The sequence below is a fragment of the Panthera onca genome, chromosome C1 (assembly GCF_046562875.1).
Source record: "Panthera onca isolate mPanOnc1 chromosome C1, mPanOnc1 haplotype 2, whole genome shotgun sequence".
Lineage (NCBI taxonomy): Eukaryota > Metazoa > Chordata > Mammalia > Carnivora > Felidae > Panthera > Panthera onca.
Genome location: NC_138346.1, coordinates 170,745,841 through 170,764,738, shown reverse-complemented (window position 1 = coordinate 170,764,738; position 18,898 = coordinate 170,745,841). Strand labels below are relative to the sequence as shown.

Sequence of the window (18,898 nt, the reverse complement as noted above, 5' to 3'; positions counted from 1 at the left end):
ACAGATTCAAGGGTGTGGGCATTAAAAAGAAAGGGGGGGATGGGCATTGAAGAAAAGAGAGGAATGGAGAATGACCCCTGGGGTTACAGCCTGAGTAAACTGGGCAATTAGCGCCGACTTTATTGAGATGCAAACCTGGAGTCGGGGCGGGTTTGGAGGAGGTGGAGACTGGGTGGGGGTGGGGCGGGGTGGGAGGTTGGGTGCGGAGGGCGTCAGTGCGGGTGGGGTGGGGCACCTTCCTCGCGGAGCCGGGGGCTGGAGCTCAGGTGGCGGCCAGCAATGGGAAGTCAGCAGGCGCTGCAGGACTGGAGGAGGTGTCCAGGGGAGGGGGCGAGGCAGTGCAGGTTGCGAGGGGATTGGGCCTAGGGACTTGCAAACTCCGCACGGGGAGGGGAGGAGCTGGCAAAAAGTGCTGAGTCCGTCCTGCCTCCTTCTCTGGCACACGTGTGCGCCCTCAGGCTGGATCCCTTCTCCAGGTAAGGCTGACAGATGTGGGGACCAGGGGCCCTCCTGGGACCCTCTCGCTTTGCTACCTGCTTTGCCCCGCACCGGCCGGTGAGAGAGGCACCTTCCCGAGAGTCCTTTACCCCCAAAAGTAGGGACATTGAAAAGCCGTGCCAGGGGCCCTGCCTGGCCTGCTCAGTGAAAAGAGTACGCGACTCTCGATCTCGGGGGCCTTGAGTTCGCGCCTACCTTGGGCGTAGAGATTGCTAAAAATAATAATAAACTTTTTAAACAAAAGGTAGAAATAGCAGTGCCAGGAGGAGAAAATACAGTCAAATACGCTAGGCAGTATTTAAGTACTGCCTTCAAAAGAAGGGTGGGGGAGGTGCAAATTTACTTGGTATCTTGGGGGGAGCAATGGAATGAGTGAGAGCTTTGGGACCAGGCGGACCTGGATGTCCCATGTGTCCTCATTTCCTAGATGCGAGTCTTTGAACTTAAATCTCCAACCCATGTCTCCACAGTATTCCCCATAAACTGTAGAAGTAAAGGAAATAGATTTATTTAAAAAAAAAATTTTTTTTAACGTTTATTATTGAGAGACAGAGCATGAGCGGGGGAGGTGCAGAGAGAGGGGGAGACACAGAATCTGAAACAGGCTCCAGGCTCTGAGCTGGCAGCACGGAGCCCGACACGGGGCTCGAACTCAGAAACCGCGAGATCATGACCTGAGCCGAAGTCGGACGCTTAACCGACTGAGCCACCCAGGCGCCCCAGGAAATGGATTTAAAGGCCACGACTGTTTCGGCCTTTCCTTGATTGGGAGAAATGACTGAATTCTTTCTCAAACGGCAAAAGGAATATATGTTTACTGCCAAAATGTCTTAGAAAATCGACCCCAACTAGCACAAAGAAACAAGCACCCTCTTTCCCTGTGCCTCTGGTTACCTCTCAGTTGTGGCCCTGGATCTTTCCCTTCCCTTCTGTCCTCTCCTCAGGTCCTCTCTCGGACATTAATAACTTTGTATCTTTGCATACTTCTGTGATCCTATAAATCTAAGCAAACACAGCTAGAGAAGAGCCTTTTTTCCCCCTATATGTACAAAATGGGGTGCTTCATCTACATATTAAACCTTAAACTTAAATTCCGTATGGTGGACTTTGTTTGAACCCTAGGCACGGAGACAGCTGTGCGGAAGACCAAGCCCTGTTGTGCAGAGAACTTTCTTCCAGGTGAACGGCCTTCACTGGGTAAGCAGCTGAGACTTGGCGGCGGTTGAGCGGCTGTGTAGCTGCGGAAGTGGAGGGCAAGAGTGCCTGTGCGGAGTTTAGAGTGAATTGGGCAGTTGACCTTTGGACCAATGAGCCGTGAATCTTGGCAGCAGATGGGGTAGGCGGGGGATCCTTCGCCTGGGGCTGTGGTTGTCTGCCGTGAGGAGCAGAATCTGAGGTTTTGTCACCGCTAGCGATCGCAGGTATTTTCCTGTGTTGTAGGTGTCTCGTGAAACAGTTTTACACTCATTATGTCGGATTAAAAAGTACTTTAGACCTGCCACTTGATTTTGTTAAATAGGTTAAGAAGATCACATGTTCTCTGCGCACCTGGGTGGCTCAGTCGCTTGAGCGTCCGACTTCGGCTCAGGTCATGATCTCTGGGTTTGTGAGTGGGAGTCCTGCGTGGGCTCTGTGCTGACAGCTCAAAGCCTGGAGCCTGGTTTGGATTTTGTGTGTCTCTCTCTGCCCCTCCCCCGCTTGCACTCTGTCTCTCTCACTCAAGAATAAATCAACATTTCAAAAAAGATCACATATTCTGCATCTCACATTTATTTTGATAACTAAGTTCCTGTCAGCGATTAACGAGGATAAATATGTGTTCTCTTTCCTACCCAAGATCCTAGACATCCTGAAATTCTATCTGCCCTGGGTTCAGAATCCCTAATCAGGGTGGAAATCAGGATCTGCGAACACTGAGGCTGGAGCAGACTTGCAAGGTTTCGGGTCAGATTGGACTGTCCCGAAGAGGGGTTTAGTGTAGAAGAACTTTGGAGGCTTATAATCAGTGCAGCTGTGAGTTTGGATTTATGTTTTAAGGAACTTGAAGATCCCACGCGAGGGCTCGCTATGGAAACTGGAACCTGTTAGGAAGGGCGAGAAATCTTTAGCAATTCACACCCCAAGGCAATGGGTGGGGGGAGGATGAATACAGTTTCCCTTAATCTCCTGGATGGACCAGCTTGTTTCGGTTTGCACTTCCTTGGCCTTAACTGCCTTCTTTTCATATGTTTATTATCAACTTGCATTTCCTATAGTGAATTTTTAAAATGGGCTGCTGGTTCTTAGTGGTTTCTTTTTTTTAGTTTTCTGAATTTGCTGCTATACTATGGATTTACTTTTAGCTAGAAAAAGAACAGTTAATACTCCCCACGCCATTCTCTGTGGCCACCCAGAGTTTGGTTTACCATTTCTTGACTACGTACAAGTATCTGGGGTTTTTTCTGAGTGCAGGGCAGAAGAATAAAGGAAAAGACTGACTAGAACTTTCTCTAAATGGTATTATACTTTTCCCATTTTAATTACCCAAAAGGTTCTGATAATTCCCAGTTCCCCTTTCAAGGTGAAGTGGGCGGACATTTGCCCCATCACTGGCTAAAATCCATTTTTTAAAACACTAGAATCTGTTGTGTTTTGCATTTTCCTGATTCATAAAATTGACCATATTTTCACATTTACTGTTCATTCTCATTTCTGTGGTTTTGTGTGTATTTACAAAAATGAAATTGTACTATATGTGTTTTCTGCAGCTTTTTTTTTTTTTTTTTAAACGTATCAGGGACATTCCAACTGTTGTGTTAGGTCTCTAAATACACTCTGTAAGAGCTGCTTATAATTCCATTTTGTGGTAGACCTTCCTTGGTTCAATCCTCCTACTAAAAGGCATTGCTTTCTGGGCTTTTGTCACAAAAGGTTCAGTGCTAAACCTTTTGTCTTTGTATTCTTAAGTACAGGTAGTTGTATTCCTGGCCTAGGTTCTCAAGGCGAGAGTTATGTGTATTCTATCTGATTTTTAATAGGTTTTCCAATTTCCTGAAAAGTTGTAACTATTCCCACTCCAGATAGATAAAAGAGATCATTTCTTTTTATTATTATCTCTCCAGCTTCTGGGGTTGGGCACCTTTTCAAATATTTGGTATTTCTTTGCATTCACTCTTTTTGTTTATTTTAGCTTATTTTATAGAAAATTTTAATATAAGAAACATTAATGATCTTTTGTGGCGGTTTAGAATTGTTACTCCCTCTTCTGTGAATTACTTAACCTGTTTTAGGTTTCCTTGCAGTTCAGAACTATTTGATGAAAATTGTTCCGTATATTCAGTGGAAACTTCTGGATATGGATCCTTTTAAAATATTGAATGTTTTATTGATTTTTTTTTGTTGTTGTTGAGAATACTGATGTGATGAAGGGTTTGTGTTTGGTTTTTACTTTGTGGATCAATATTTGATTATTTAAAAGTTTTTTTTTGTTGTTTCTTTGTTTTAAGTTTATTTATTTACTTAAATAATTTCTACCCCCAATGTGGGGCTAGAACTCAAAAGAGTCTCCTGCTCTACCAACTGGGCCAGCCATGTGCCACTGATCATTTAAAAAAAAAAAAAATTTTTTTTAACGTTTATTTATTTTTGAGACAGAGAGCATGAATGGGGGAGGGTCAGAGAGAGGGAGACACAGAACCTGAAACAGGCTCCAGGCTCTGAGCTGTCAGCACAGAGCCCGACGCTTGGCTCGAACTCACGGACCGCGAGATCATGACCTGAGCCGAAGTCGGATGCTCAACCGACTGAGCCACCCAGGCGCCCCACGCCACTGATTATTTAAAAGTTTTGCTAGGATATCATTTATTTCCTTTAGATTTTTTTATTACCATGCATTTGTAAACCAGCTTAAAAAAATTTCTTTTAATGTTTTTATTTTTGAGAGAGAGAATGGCAGAGTGTGAACGGGGGAGGGGCAGAGAAAGAGACAGAATCTAAAGCAGGCTCCATGCTCTGAGCTGTCAGCACAGAGCCCGTCTGCAGGGCTCGACTTACAAACTGAGATCACAACCTGAGCCAAAGTCCCTCAAAGGACTGAGCCACCCAGGTGCCCGGAAACCAGCTTTTTAAAATCCTTATACTGGATCATTCCTCATGCTTAGTTTCTCGCACTTTGTGTCTCTAAGGAAAATTTTTACTTGGCTTTTGGTTTTATTTTTTGCCCTTTTAAATTTCTACCTTTATCTCCTCCTTTTGACTTTTCCTTTTCTTGGTTATGACTTGGCCACATTGTTGTACATTAGCCACGTTGTTTGGGGCACAGATAATTTGTTTGGATTATCATAACTGAAAAATGTTCTTTGCTTAATTTCATGCTTTTGTCCTGGGTAATGCTTTATTTGGTCTCTATTACCTTTGTGCTTTAATTTTTGTGCATTTGTTTGTACAACCTTGGCCTTATTTTCAGTTTCCTTTGAGGTTTTGTTCTGATAGTATCTCTTGTAGGACATACAGAGCAGTCTGTTTCAGCTGGGAGACCTCAGTGGTTTTCCTTAATAACTTTCAGTGTTAAAAATGTCAGAACGGTCTCCTGGCTGGCTCGGTCCCTGGAGTGTATAACTTTTGACCTTCAAGCCCCACGTTGGATGTAGAGATTACTTAAAATTTTTAAACTCTTGAAAAAAAAAAATGTTAGCACATCCAAGCATACAAGAATAAGTTCATACCCATTACCTAGATTCAAGAACAGGTGTCTTCCCCATTTGCATCATCTATTCTTCTAACTTTTTTTTGCTCAAGTATTGTATGTATGTATGTGTTTATTTATTTATTTATTAGAGAGTGTGCGCGGAGGAGGGGCAGAGAGACAGGGAGACGGAATCTGAAGCAGGCTCCAGGATCTAAGCTGTCAGCAACAGAGCTTGAATTCACAAACTGTGAGATCATGACCTGAGCCGAAGTTGGATGCTTAACTGACTGAGCCACCCAGGTGTCCCATGCTGAAGTATTTTAAAGTAAATCGCTGACGTGTCATTTCACCTTTAAAAACTTCAGTATTGTTGTGTAACTGTATTCAACATTGTGGGAGCATATCATGTTATAGAATTGTCAGATCACTATTTGTACACCTGAACTACCATAATATTTTATCAATAGTACTTCAGTTAAAAAATTTTAAGTATCGGGGCGCCTGGGTGGCTCAGTCTGTTAAGCATCTGACTTCGGCTCAGGTCATGGTCTCACAGTTCATCAGTTCAAGCCCCACGTCGGGCTCTGTGCTGACAGCTCAGAGCCTGGAGTCTGTTTCAGATTCTGTGTCTCCCTCTCTCTCTGCTCCTCCCTTGTTCATGCTCTGTCTCTGTCTCAAGAATAAATAAACATTAAAAAAAAATTTTTTTTTAATTTTAAGTATTTTTATTTATTTATTTTTTTAATTAAGTATTTTTTTCTTTTCTTTCTTACTTTTTTTTTTTAAGTTTATTTATTTTGAGAGAGGGCATGAGAGACTAAGAAAAATTACCAGGTGTACTCACAACTGCAAAGAAAAGACCCCGCTCCCCCCCCACACCCCCCCCCCCTCAGCCGTTCCCAGAACCAGCTAGGGTGTGCCCAGTTGTGGTCTGACCTAAAGGTGGGTGGGAACCAATCAAGTTCTGCTGAGTGTTCAAATTTAAATGTCAACCAATAACAGCTCTGTAACTGCAAAAAAATCCCTAACTTGTTTGTGCCTGTCTATAAAAGAAGCTGTAAGATCCTCGCTCGGGGCCTCTTAGCGTCACCGGCAATGAGTGCGTGGAGGACCGGGTTCGAACCTGCAATAAACGACCCTTGCCGCTTGGCTTTGACTCTGGACTCTGGTGGATTGTTGTCGGGGGGTCTCGAATCGGGGCATATCAGGCACACGCAAAGGAGGGGCAAAAAGAGAGGAAGAGTGAGAATTCCAAGCAGGCTCAGTCACTTAAGCTGACTGAGCCACCCAGGCACCCCTAAACTTAAGTATTTTTAAAACAAAAAATTCAAACAGTTTTATTAAATGATTCATGAATGGGTCTACATCCTTTCTAGCAAATAGTGGGGAGCACCAAAGGTCTGAAGAAGAGGAAAGGTTTTTAAAGGCAGGACAAGGAAGTCATACACAGAAAAAGGATTTAGTTCAGGTGAGGTCCCCTTCATCTGGGGACAAAAGGATGGATTATCTCCTCGTCCTTGGGGGACGGAGTGGGCTCATGTGACAGATTATTGGTGCTGACCAGAAAATTCCCGATTGGCCTCTTAAAGGTTACGTTTCTGGGTTGAAACTGCAGTTAGTAGGTATTAAGTCTTAGTTTACTGACTTGGGGCCTTAACCTGAGTGCTGCCATTTTGGGCCTGTGGTTTTCTTTTGAATAGTATCTATCTCTTTAAAAATGACATTTCTTAAATAACCACCATACTATCACAAGTAATAAAATTCCTATTCCTTAGGATTGTTTAATGCTCTATCTGTTCAAAATTTCCTGCTCTTCAAAAACAAAGTTTCCTGCTTTTCTACATTGCTTTGTTCAACCCAGATCCAGATAAGGGGACACACAGTTCCCTTGGCCTCCTAAACTAGATTAAGTCCCTCTATTGAAGCCTTGCGGAAAGTCCTCCCCAGTGGACTTTACTGTTGATTCCTCAGAGTTGCTTTGATTCGCTTCAGGTGCAATGCCTGGTGTTCGGTTTTCCAGTTTGTCATTAGGAGGGATGAAATGTGTATAACTAATTTTTATCACTTTTTGTATTTGTAGTCATCCTTACATTTACTTTTTTGACCTTTTCTCTGAACTAATGAACGTGTTTAGTATACATTTTTCCTTTGACCTCCTGTTGTTCGTACTTTAAGTGAATGCTAAGTGTAAGATTTTTTGCAACTAATATTTTTTTGAATAGTTAATGTAGTGACTTACATCTATAAATTATTTGTTTTAAACTCTTACAGCGCTGGGTTTTGTTTGTTTTTGTTTTGTTTTTTTAGAGAGAGTGCAAGTGGGGGAGAGGAGAGGAGAGAGAATCTTAAGCAGGCTCCACACTGAGCGCAGAGCCAGGCGCAAGGCTCTATCCCACAACCCTGGGATCATGACCTGAGCCAAAATCCAGAGTGGGATGCTCAAGCAACTGAGCCACCCAAGTGCCCTACATTTTTGTTGTTCTGTTTTTTTGTTTTTTTGTTTCCATAAGCTCCATGCCCAACGTGGGCTCTCAACAATGACCCTGGGATCAAGAGTTGCATGCTCTGGGTGGGGTAGGGACACATGGTTGGCTCAGTCAGTTAAGCATCTGACTTAAGCATCTTGGTTTAGGCTCAGGCCATGACCTCACATTCCCTGAGTTCAAGCCCCATGTTGGGCTTGGGATTCTCTCCCTCTCTCTCTCTCAGCCCCTCCCCTGCTCATGTGCCTGCGTGTACATGTCCTGTCTCTCAAAATAAATTTTAAAAAATAATAAAAAATAAATAAACTTTAAAAAAAAATACTTCCTTTTTCCTGATCTTTAGAAGACTTTGGGAACCAACAAGGTAAAAATCGCTTCTCACTTTTCAAATTTAATTGTGAAAGTTTAATAATAATCCTGTGTTTGAACTATGCTTTATTTGCTGTTGTATCCCCTTTTTCTTTACAGTGTTATTTATTTGTGCCTTTTCTCTCTAGGTTGGTCAACTGTCATCAGAGGATAAGTGTTTTCAACTTTTGGGGTCTATTTCATTCTTTATCTAGCAGTTTAACTCCATTTCATCCTTTCTACTTTTTTAATATTTTAAAGTCTAAATTTCCTTCAAAGCACCATTTTCACTACCTGCTATAAGTAGTTATTACTGACATTCAGTATTTTTAAATTTCCTTCAGTTTTTGACCGAGTTATTTTGGAATTTAAATATCTGTATCCTTTAGTATTTGAATTCCATATACAGAAATTTTTCTTTTAATTTTATCATAATTTTTCTTCAGATTTTATGTAAGGGAAATTTTTGAACTGTAGGATTTTAAGTATGTATCTTTTTGCCCTGATGTTAATGATAGATCAGCTGCTCCTATGATTTTTTTTTTTTTTTAGTGTTTATTAATTTTTTTTTTAACATTTATTTATTTTTGAGACAGAGAGACAGAGCATGAACGGGGGAGGGTCAGAGAGAGGGAGACACAGAATCTGAAACAGGCTCCAGGCTCTGAGCTGTCAGCACAGAGCCCAAAGCGGGGCTCGAACCCATGGACCGTGAGATCATGACCTGAGCCGAAGTTGGCTGCTTAACCGACTGAGCCACCCAGGCGCCCCTTAGTGTTTATTTTTGAGAGAGAGAGCATGAGTGGGGCAGAGAGAGAGGGAGACACAGAATCCGAAGTAGTCTCCAGGCGCTTAGCTGTCAGTACAGCCTGATGTGGGGCTCGAACTCACAAACCGTGAGATCATGACCTGAGCTGAAATCAGACCCCTAACCCACTGAGCCACCCAGGCGCTGCCCCCTATGATTGTCACAGCCCTTTTGTAGTAGTCCTCAAAGTTATATTTTTTTAAGCTTCATCATTGTGGGCAAGATGTTTCATGCTATTTTTTTTTTTTTTTAACTAATAAACTTAATTTTTGGAACAGTTTTAGGTTCACAGTTTTAGGTTCACACCTGCATGGCCCCTGCCTCATCATCCCACACCAAGTGGTACATTTGTTACAGCCGGTGAATTTACATTCATGTATCATTATCCCTCCATAGTTTGCATTAGGGTTCACTCTTGGTGAGTGAATTTTCTATGAGTTTCTGTGAGTTTTGACAAGTACATGGCCTGTGTCCACCACTATCATACAGAATAGTTTCACTGCTAAAAATCCTCTGTGCTCTGCCTATTCATCTTCCTCCCCTCAATCCCTGAGAACAACTGATGTTTTTTCTGTCTCTACACTTTTGCCTTTAATACAATGTCATGTAACTGGAATCCTATAGTACGTAGCCTTTTCAGGTTGGCTTCTTGGATTTGGTAAATTTGCAATTTAGATTCCTCCATGTTTAAATGTCTTAGTAACGCATCCCTTTTTGGCCCTGAATAATACTGCATTGTTTGGCTATACCCCAGTTTATCCAACTACTGAAAAATACCTTGGTTGCTTCTCAGTTTTGGCAGTTCTGAATAAAGCCGCTCTAAACCTCAGTATGCAGGTTTTTGTATGGATATAAATTTTCCACTCCTTTGTGTAAATACCAGGGAACACGATGGTAAAAATATGTTCCGTTTTGAAGCACCTGCCAAACTGTCTTCCAAAGTAGCTGTGTCATTGTTTCATTTCCATAAGCAGTGAAATGAGTGTTGCTGTTACTCCACATTCTTACCAGCACCTGATGTTAGTTATTTTGGATTTGGCCCTTCTAATAGACATGTAGTGGTATCTCATTTTAATTTGCATTTACCTGATGACATCTTTCCATATGCTGACTTGCTATCTGTGTATCTTCCCTGGTGAGGTGTCTCTTTGGGTCTTTTGTCCATTTTTTAATCCGGTTCATTTTACTTTTACTGAGATTTAAGAGTCCTTTGTCTGTTTTGAATAGCAATCCTTTATCAGATGTCTCTTTTGCAAATATTTTTCCCCAGTATGTGGCTTGTCATCTCATCTTGTCTCAGGCTAATTTGAGTTTTGGTTTTTTTTGTTTTTTTTCCTTTCTGGATTGTTTGTTAGCTATGGAATTAACTGCCTATGGGCACATGATTCGCAAAAGTGTATCTTGCAGAGCAGAAACTAGGGTAGGTTAGGTTCTAGAACCATTTATCTCATTCTCTATTTCTTTTTTTTAAATTATTATTTTTTTCAACGTTTTTTTATTTATTTTTGGGACAGAGAGAGACAGAGCATGAACGGGGGAGGGGCAGAGAGAGAGGGAGACACAGAATCTGAAACAGGCTCCAGGCTCTGAGCTGTCAGCACAGAGCCCGACGCGGGGCTTGAACTCACGGACCGTGAGATCATGACCTGGCTGAAGTCAGACGCTTAACCGACTGCGCCACCCAGGCGCCCCAACTCATTCTCTATTTCAAGAGCACCTCAAGCTTGATATGTTAAATGAAATTTGCTCTTCCTTTAAAACCTATTTTGTTTTTTTTTCCTTGGGGTGCCTCGGTGGCTCAGTTGGTTGAGTGTCCTACTTCGCTTAGGTCATGATCTTGCAGTTCCCGAGTTCACGCCCTGCATCAGGATTTCAGCTGTCAGCGTGGAGCTCTGTTTGGATCCTCTTTCTCCCTCTCTCTATGCCCCTTCCCTGCCATATGTTCCCCTTCAGCAGATGCTTGCTCCAGCCTTGCTTCTGGAATGTACTTTCTTCCATTCTTTGCCATGTAGCTGCTGCTCACTTCTCAGATTCAGTGTGAGCTACTTTTGCAGGGAAGCCTTCCTGGATCTCCCTGAATATGTCAGTTGACACCTGGTATAGACAGACGCTCATGACCCTCGACCCTTACTTTGTAAGTTGGCACAGTTGCCATTTGATATTTATTTCTCCCTAGATGTTCACCCCTTGTAGGGGAGGTTCCATGTCCATTTTTACTCAACATCTTTTTCCTTTGCTATCCGGCACAGTAACTAGCATATAGTCTGTGCTCAATAAATGTGATTGAATGTCTGGGAACTTGTATGGCTCATGTCTGCATTCAGAAGTTTTACCAGGATTATATATAAATGGATATGCATCTTTTATTAACCTTGCCCCAGATCTAGTGATTTTTTTTTTCAATCACATGACTCAAGTCCAGAGAAGTTTTCTGTTACTATATGTGGTTTGTATCCTCCTTCCACTAGATGCTTGGAAGGTTTTCTGGTTCTGTTCCTCAAAGCTATGGTCAACACTCATGAGTCCTATTTCCCCTTTCTCTTCTGTTCATATGCTTCAATAATAGCTACTAGTTTTGTGTATTTACCCTAGTCCCCTTCCATGAAGTTGCTGAATCCTCTTGAAGGGGATATAATTTTTCTTTTCATACCTGTAAGTTCAAGCAGTTTGGGTCTTGACAGCAGTGATGAATCAGCATGTGGTACAATTTTTAGTGTAACAGTAGTCCACTCAAACGAATACCTACTAGGCTTTGCAGAGGAAAAGATTAAGGAACAGGCATCCCAGCTGTTGTCCAAAGTGTGTCTATTGTTCATAGCCATTTCTCATCCCTGTTAATTAAGGGATGAAGGGATGGGAGTGGTTTCTCCCTTTCCACCATGCAGGGTCAGGACAGCAGGGTAGAATGATTAAAAACAAATGAACAGCCTAATTGAGTCTCCTCAAGCAAAGGTCCAGGGCCTCTGTGACATGGGAGTAGGCATGGTTTTTAGTTATTCTGTTCCCCTCAGGTATTAATATTTGCATTCTGGAAAGTAATACTCTTAATTGACTTGAGCTGGTTTTAAGAAAAATTCTTAATGTTAACTTTCTCTGCAATCAAAAAAGGGCCTTCTGTTTTTCCGTTATGATTCCATCCAAGTCACCTTAAGCGTTAAAAATTTGGTATGGTGCACTCTTTTTAAAAAATGATTATTTTTGAGAGTGTGAGCAGGGGAGGGGCAGAGAGAGGGGTGGGGATCTAGGGTCCCCAATGGGCTCTGCATTGACAACAGCACGTCAGATGCTGGGGCTCAAACTCTTGAACTGTGAGATCATGGCCTGGGCCAAAGTCGGGATGCTCAACCTGCTGAGCCACCCAGGTGCCCCTGGTGCACTCTTTTAATAATGTTTATTTTCCCATAATCTGTTTGATCCTGACAGCGAACATAGGCAGCAAAGTTAATAGTATGGGAAACTGGCCAATTTCCATCATTACTGGTTGATTTATGGCATTTAAATCTTTACTTGAATGGGGTATTAATCATATTGTATGAATTTTGAATTCTGATTTTTTTTGTTGTTTATGTGCATATACCCATGTGTTACCCTATGTAACCTATGGTTTACCCTTTATATTAAATTGTGGAGTACTCAGTTTACTTAATAACCACGTTTATACTCTTGGTCATTGTGCTTCTCAAAATAATTGTTAAGTAAACAAGTTACTTTTTTTTTTTGTATTTCAGATAATCTTTTTAAAGATATTTGAGTTTGGGGGAGTCTAGCAGACCTTCAAGAACAAAAATTACTCTTCAGGAAAATAAAAACGTGTCCACAATGTCCCTTATACAGTCAGAAGTTGATAGACTTGCAAGGAAGCAGGAAAATATCACTCATAGGGAAAGAATTCAGTTGATAGAAACTGACCAGGAAATGGCTCAGGTATTAGATTTAAAATGCAAAGACATGTCAGCAGTTGTGCTGATGAAGTTTAAAGGCTTGATGGAAAATCTGGATTTAATGGTTGAAGAGATAAGGGACTCTCTTAAAAATGACCTAAAGGAAATTTTAGGAGTAGAAAGTAAAATACCTGAAGTGAAAAATCCAAAGAACTCCAGTACCAAAAAGGAGTGCCAACAAATAAAAGGTTTAACCACACAAAAAAAAGGATTGGTAGAAAACATAGAAGGAGCAAACTCTAAAATAGTTGAGGATATTGAAAATTTGACTTTTAAAAGAAAAGAAATAAATGAACGAAGTAGCAGATTAGATAAAGCTGAAGAGTACAGTACTAACCAAGGTAAGGAATTGTCCTATGATGAGTCACAAAATTACAAAGTCATGGAAAGTATGGAAGAAGCCATAAGCAATATAGATAACACTTGGGGAGATAGTAGGATCCATATGGAAGTAACAGGAGAGAACATCGAGATTGGAGAGGGTGGAGTGGTCAAAGCAAAAAGAGAGGAAAAAATTCCTCAGAATTTAAACAATAATAAAGTGAAGATTCTAAAAACCTCCAGAGAAGATGAAGGAGCAGTACTTAGGTTGGCAGCAGACTTTTCATCGGCAACACTGGACATCAGTAAGCAATGGAGTAACGTCTTCAACATTCTGAGGGAAAATGATTTTGAACCTCAAGTTCTATGTCAAGTTAAATTAGCATTTAAGTGTGATGGTGAAGTAAGGATCTTTTCAGATATTCAAAGCCTCAGCAATTTTACTAGCCAAAAACCGTTTATGAAAGAATTACTGAAGGATATACTCCCACAAAGTGAAAAAATAAAGAAAGGAGGAAGAAGATACGGGATTCGAGAAAAAGTGGTAAGTATATATAGATCTTTGGAGTTTATGTATGAAGTATAATAGTTGGCAAAGTTATTCTGAAGTTTAAACCAATTTTTAAGAAATATTTTCTTAAAGGGGCGCCTGGGTGGCTCGGTCGGTTAAGCGTCCGACTTCAGCTCAGGTTATGATTTCACGGTTGGTGAGTTCCAGCCCTGTGTTGGGCTCTGAGCTGACAGCTTGGGGCCTGGAGTCTGCTTTGGATTCTGTGTTTCCCTCTTTTCTCTGCCCCTTCCCAGATCATGCTCTCTCTTTCTCATAAATACTTAAAAAGAAAGAATTCCTTAAAAAAAAAATCCTTAAAAGTAAAAGCATGACATTAAAAGTAATGACTTAAAGGCTCTTTTTCTTTTAATGTGTGGCATTGAAAGCTTGGAATAGGTTAAAAAGATTTGAGTTGCTCTGAGAAGAGATTGTACATATTTATTATAGACATTGAAAGAAAATGAATTTATATATATGTTATGTATTTAAGGATAAACACTAGAATAGTGGCTTTTAAAACAGTAGGAGGAAGAATAGAAATAAATAAGTTCAATTAAAAGCCCTCAAGCAATAGGATTATGAAAAAAAGTATCAGGTATAATTAGGTTGAAATTTCAATGTATAAAGTAGTCCTGCTAAGTCCTCTTTTTTAACATTCAGTGAAATGCAAATCTATTTTACTAAAGCCTGTCAGAGTGTTCATTAATATTAATATTTAGCAATTATCCATTGCATGTATAAAAGTTTTTGTTTCTTACATTGTATTAGAGTATATTCCCATGTTTATTGGTTTCATTGAAAACACTATTTTCTGAATATTTTTCATAATCCCAATCTTGAAAGGTAATGCCTGTAGTATACTGTAGAGATTCCCCCTCCCTCTCCCAATCTCTCTCTCTCTCTCTCTCTCTCTCTCTCTCTCTCTCTCTCTCTTTCATCTTGGATGTGTATTTCTTATTTTTGTGTATGGTATAACATAGTAATCTAGTTTCATTCTTTTGCATGTGACTCTCCATTTTTCCTGGCACCACTTATTGAAGAGACTATCCTCATTGCATGTTCTTGGGTCATTTGTCCATAAATTAGTTGCCCATATATGTGTGAGTTTATTTCTAGGCTCTCTGTTTACATTGATCTATGAGTCTGTTTTTATGACAATACCATATACCATACTGTTTTGATTACTATAGCTTTGTAATATAGTTTGAAACCAGGGCATGATGCCTCCTGCTTTGTTTCTTTTTAAGATTGCTTTGGGTATTGGGTCCTTTGTGGTTCCATACTAGTTTTAGAATTATTCTATGAAAAATGCCAATGGAATTTTGATAGAGATCACATTGAATCTGCTAATTGCCTTGGGTAGTATAAACATTTAACAATACCAATTCTCCCAATCCGTGAGCACAGAATATCTTTCTATTTATTTGTATCTTCAGAGGTCTGTAGCTTAAGCCAGTATTTTTGCTGGGTTCTGAAAAGAGTACCTAATTTCCCTTCCCTCTCAACATTTTCTAGTATAACATCTTTGCAAAATGACAGTCTAGAATTAGGAAATACACTTGGATCAACAAATTCTTTATTTGAGAATAAGCATTTAATCCTAGAAATTATTCCCTGGAGATTTGCACAGATGAGGCAACTAACCTGTTCTAAACAGTCTGGGAAGGTTGAAGGACAAATATCTATCAACCAACCCCGAATAGGGAAGAAGAGCCTTTTGTAACAAGGAGCATTAAACGGAATATTTAGAGGCAAGTACAGGGTTTCAAGAAATGTTAACTCTTAACTTTTATATTGGAGACATTGTCTTAAGTTGAGTACCTAGGCTGTCCTATTTAACCCTCCACAATAATCTGAAGTAGTGCATTACATTAGATGCTATTCTAGAGGGCAAGTTGAGGCACCAGTAGCAAATGTGACAGCTGGATTTAGGAGCTTGTACTCTTAACCAAAGCATGCTTTCCTTTTGAACAATGTGGCTGGAACTTGAACGTGGGATCTTTAAGAAATATTAAATTTACTTTTGTTTCCTTTGGGAGAAAAGTAAATGTGAGTGGGGGGTGTGGGTTGATAATATTCCTGAAATTAGATCGCAGAGTCTCATTACCATACTGTCCTGCATATACTCAGACATTCACAAATACAAGTTGTTCTTGAGAGTCAGGCACAAAACACTTAAGTGTTGGGAATATAGAAGGAACATAGTAAACATGACCTGATGGAAATTTGTTGCAAGTGCTACACAGATTGCAGGTGTGATGGGATAATCATAGAGTAAACTTGACTTGTTTGGGGACTTACACATTCAAGAAAAAGTATTACCTAAATAATTTTCCAGCTATTTATTTGATAATTGTGAAAATGGCAGTCAAAATTAAATTTAGACAGTGAAAACATTAATTCCATTAAAAGGCACATGATACTACTTATTCAGTTTTTTTTCTTTCAGGGAAAAACGCTACTAGATTCAAAGCATGGAGCTGAGGGGGAAGTTGGTGATGGCTTGAGCTTTCTATTTGTTAAAGAGGTTAAGGTTGCTGAGCCACAGGAGGTGAAGAACTTAGAGACCCAGGAGGAAGAATCTTCAGAGTGGGAGACAGAAGAGGAGGAAGAGGCCTCAGAGCTGGAAGGAGAGGGAGGAGAGACCTCAGAGCTGGATGAGGAAGAAGAGGCTTCAGGGATGGAGGAGGAGGGAGAAGAGACCTCAGAGCTGGATGACGAAGAAGAGGCTTCAGAGCTGCAGGAGGAAGAAGAAGAGGAGGCTTCAGTATTATGTGAGAAACAGGATTCAACCTTTCAGTGTCATTCTTTGGTAAATACAAAATGTGGAGTTGAGGAAAAAACCAGTAATGGCTTGGAAATTGTTTTAATTAAAGAGGTAGAAGATTCTGAGCCAGAGGAGGAAGAAGGTTCAGAGTGGGAAATGGAAGTAGTCCTATCGTGGGAGGAAGAGGACTCTGAAGTAGAAAATGTAAAGCCTGCCTCCCCAGTTGAGAGAAAAGAGGCCTCATATGGACCTAAAGAAATTGCTTATAATTATTTGGCTCCCAACTTTGAGAAGGAAAAACTAGCGAAACACCGGATGTTACAAAAAACCCAGAATAAAGAAGAAACAGCCACACCTAGAAACCAGGGAGTTGGGACAGTTTGTCCAACTTGGTGTTTTGCCTCTCCCTCAAAATCACTGGAGAGAAGTTCTGATGAGCAGAAAAGGCATTTATGTACAAAATCAAGTACTCCATCAGGAATCTCCAGATTTTCAAGGAAAACAGAGAAAGAGAGACAGGAAACTCTACAAACAGGTGAGCAAACACCTAAAGAAACAGACTTAATACAAGAGACAGAAGAAAACTTTAGAAGAAGTATAATTAACAACTTCAGAGAGATCCAGGAGGAGGTTGCAAATATTAAAAGTTACCTTCCAGAAGTCTTGGAAATAAAAAACTCAATAGATGTTCTCAATAGCAGAATAGACATACTTGAAGAGAGAATGGACAATCTAGAAGATCATATTGAAGAATTCTCTAAGGATACAATGCAAATGGCCAAACAGATAATAAATAGAGAAAGGTCAAGAGACATAGAAGATAGATCCAGAAGCTCCAATATCCGCTTGATAGGAATTCCAGAAAAAGATAATAAAGAAAATGGAGCAGAGGAAATAATGAAGGAACTCATTGAAGAAAACTTTCCTGAGCTAAAGGATTCAAGTCTTGAGATTGTTAGTGCTTACCGAATACCTAGTAAGATTGATGAGAAGAGACTCACTCCTAGACACATCTTGGTGAAATTTGGGAATTCCAATGATAAAGAAAAGATCATAAAGGCTTCCAGAAAGAGAAGAGAGATAACCTATAGAGGAACAAGAATCAGATTGACAGCAGACTTATCATTGGATACTCTAGATGCTAGAAGTAAATGGAGCAATATCATAAAAGTTCTGCAAGCAAAAGGCTTTACACCTAAAATCCTATACCCGGCCAAATTGGCATTCAGTTTTGAAGGTAAAACAAAGACATTTTTTGATACTGAAGAATTCACAAAGTTTATTTCTTGCATACCCTCGTTGCAAGAATTACTGGAGGATCTACTTTAGCATTCTAGGATGACTATAAATACATGTACACAATATATATTACCTTCCTCCCACAGCAAAAACCAATAAGGAAAGGTTGAAAATAAAATGCCACATTTCTACCCAGGAGGATGGACCTCAAACAGTGTATTTGGGGAGTAGGGGAAGGGAAGATTACTTTGTTGGCATAGTTAAAGGGTGTTTTAAAATGGTGTTAATCATTGTAGCTTGCATAGGAATAGACTTTTCTAAACTACCGGGGAGAGGGATGGAATCTGTTTGTAACCAGATAGGAAGAGGTGGGGTAAAAGTAATAGAAAAGCACTGGAAAAAAGATGACAGAAGTTAAATAGAAAAAAGATGGAAAAGTTGAACTTTTATCTTGAGAAGGATATTCAATTTTAATGTCATGATGTCAATCTTGAATCTTTATATTAAATGTTTTTCCTTTGATTATGCTTCATTTGCTTATGTTTTCTATTTTACACTTTCTAATCTATTTTGTCATTAATATAGTTAAATTTTACATTTTATTACATAAACCCATCCAAGGGAGAGGTCAAATGTATTGTCAATTGTTAGTCTAGAATAAAAAAAAATGATTTGTAATGTATTGATAACTGAAGAAATTAAGAGAATGATGTAATCATTTTATGGCTTTTGTGTCAAGGGCTTATTTAGTATATTCAGTTTACAAAAAAAAAAAAGTCCAGCTTTTGAAATACACTTCTTTTCTCAGTTCAGTCCTTCTGACTCTGGCCTTCATGGGCCTTTCTGCAAACTGATTGCTATTTCAAATGCCCTGGCCTCAGTACACCTGGCTTGGAGTTCTAATTTTACTGTGTGACCCCAGGCAAGTTACTAATGCTTCTTGAGTTCAGTTCTTTCATCTGTGCCTGGGTTCATTCTTTCCTCGTGGGTGTCTCGTAAGATTCTGCAAGGTGATATTTGTGCCCAACATGATACACCTCAGTAGATGGGAAATCCTTCTTTGTGGCCAATAGATCTAAAGTAAGGCTGGTTGCCCTCCATTTTTTATTTTTATTTATTTAAGATTTTATTTTAAGTAATCTCTACACTCAGTGTGGGGCTCAAAGTTACAACCCCAAGACCAGGAGTCACATGCTCCACCAACTGAGCCAGCCAAGGCACTCGCCCCACCCCAGTTTTTAGAATGAGCATCACAGGAGTCCATTTTCAGTTATGTT

At 40.2% G+C, this 18,898-nt stretch overlaps 1 protein-coding gene across 1 annotated transcript; it reads left to right on the top strand.

Moving 5' to 3' along the window:
• The first annotated feature begins 235 nt into the window (after window positions 1–235).
• L1TD1 (LINE1 type transposase domain containing 1) lies at window positions 236–18,143 on the top strand. The gene is made up of 4 exons (XM_060623570.3): window positions 236–476; window positions 1,621–1,695; window positions 12,532–13,609; window positions 16,065–18,143. The coding sequence occupies exons 3-4, from the start codon at window positions 12,623–12,625 to the stop codon at window positions 17,709–17,711; spliced, it is 2,634 nt and encodes an 877-aa protein (XP_060479553.3). The 5' UTR covers window positions 236–476; window positions 1,621–1,695; window positions 12,532–12,622; the 3' UTR covers window positions 17,712–18,143.
• The last annotated feature ends 755 nt before the right edge of the window (window positions 18,144–18,898 follow it).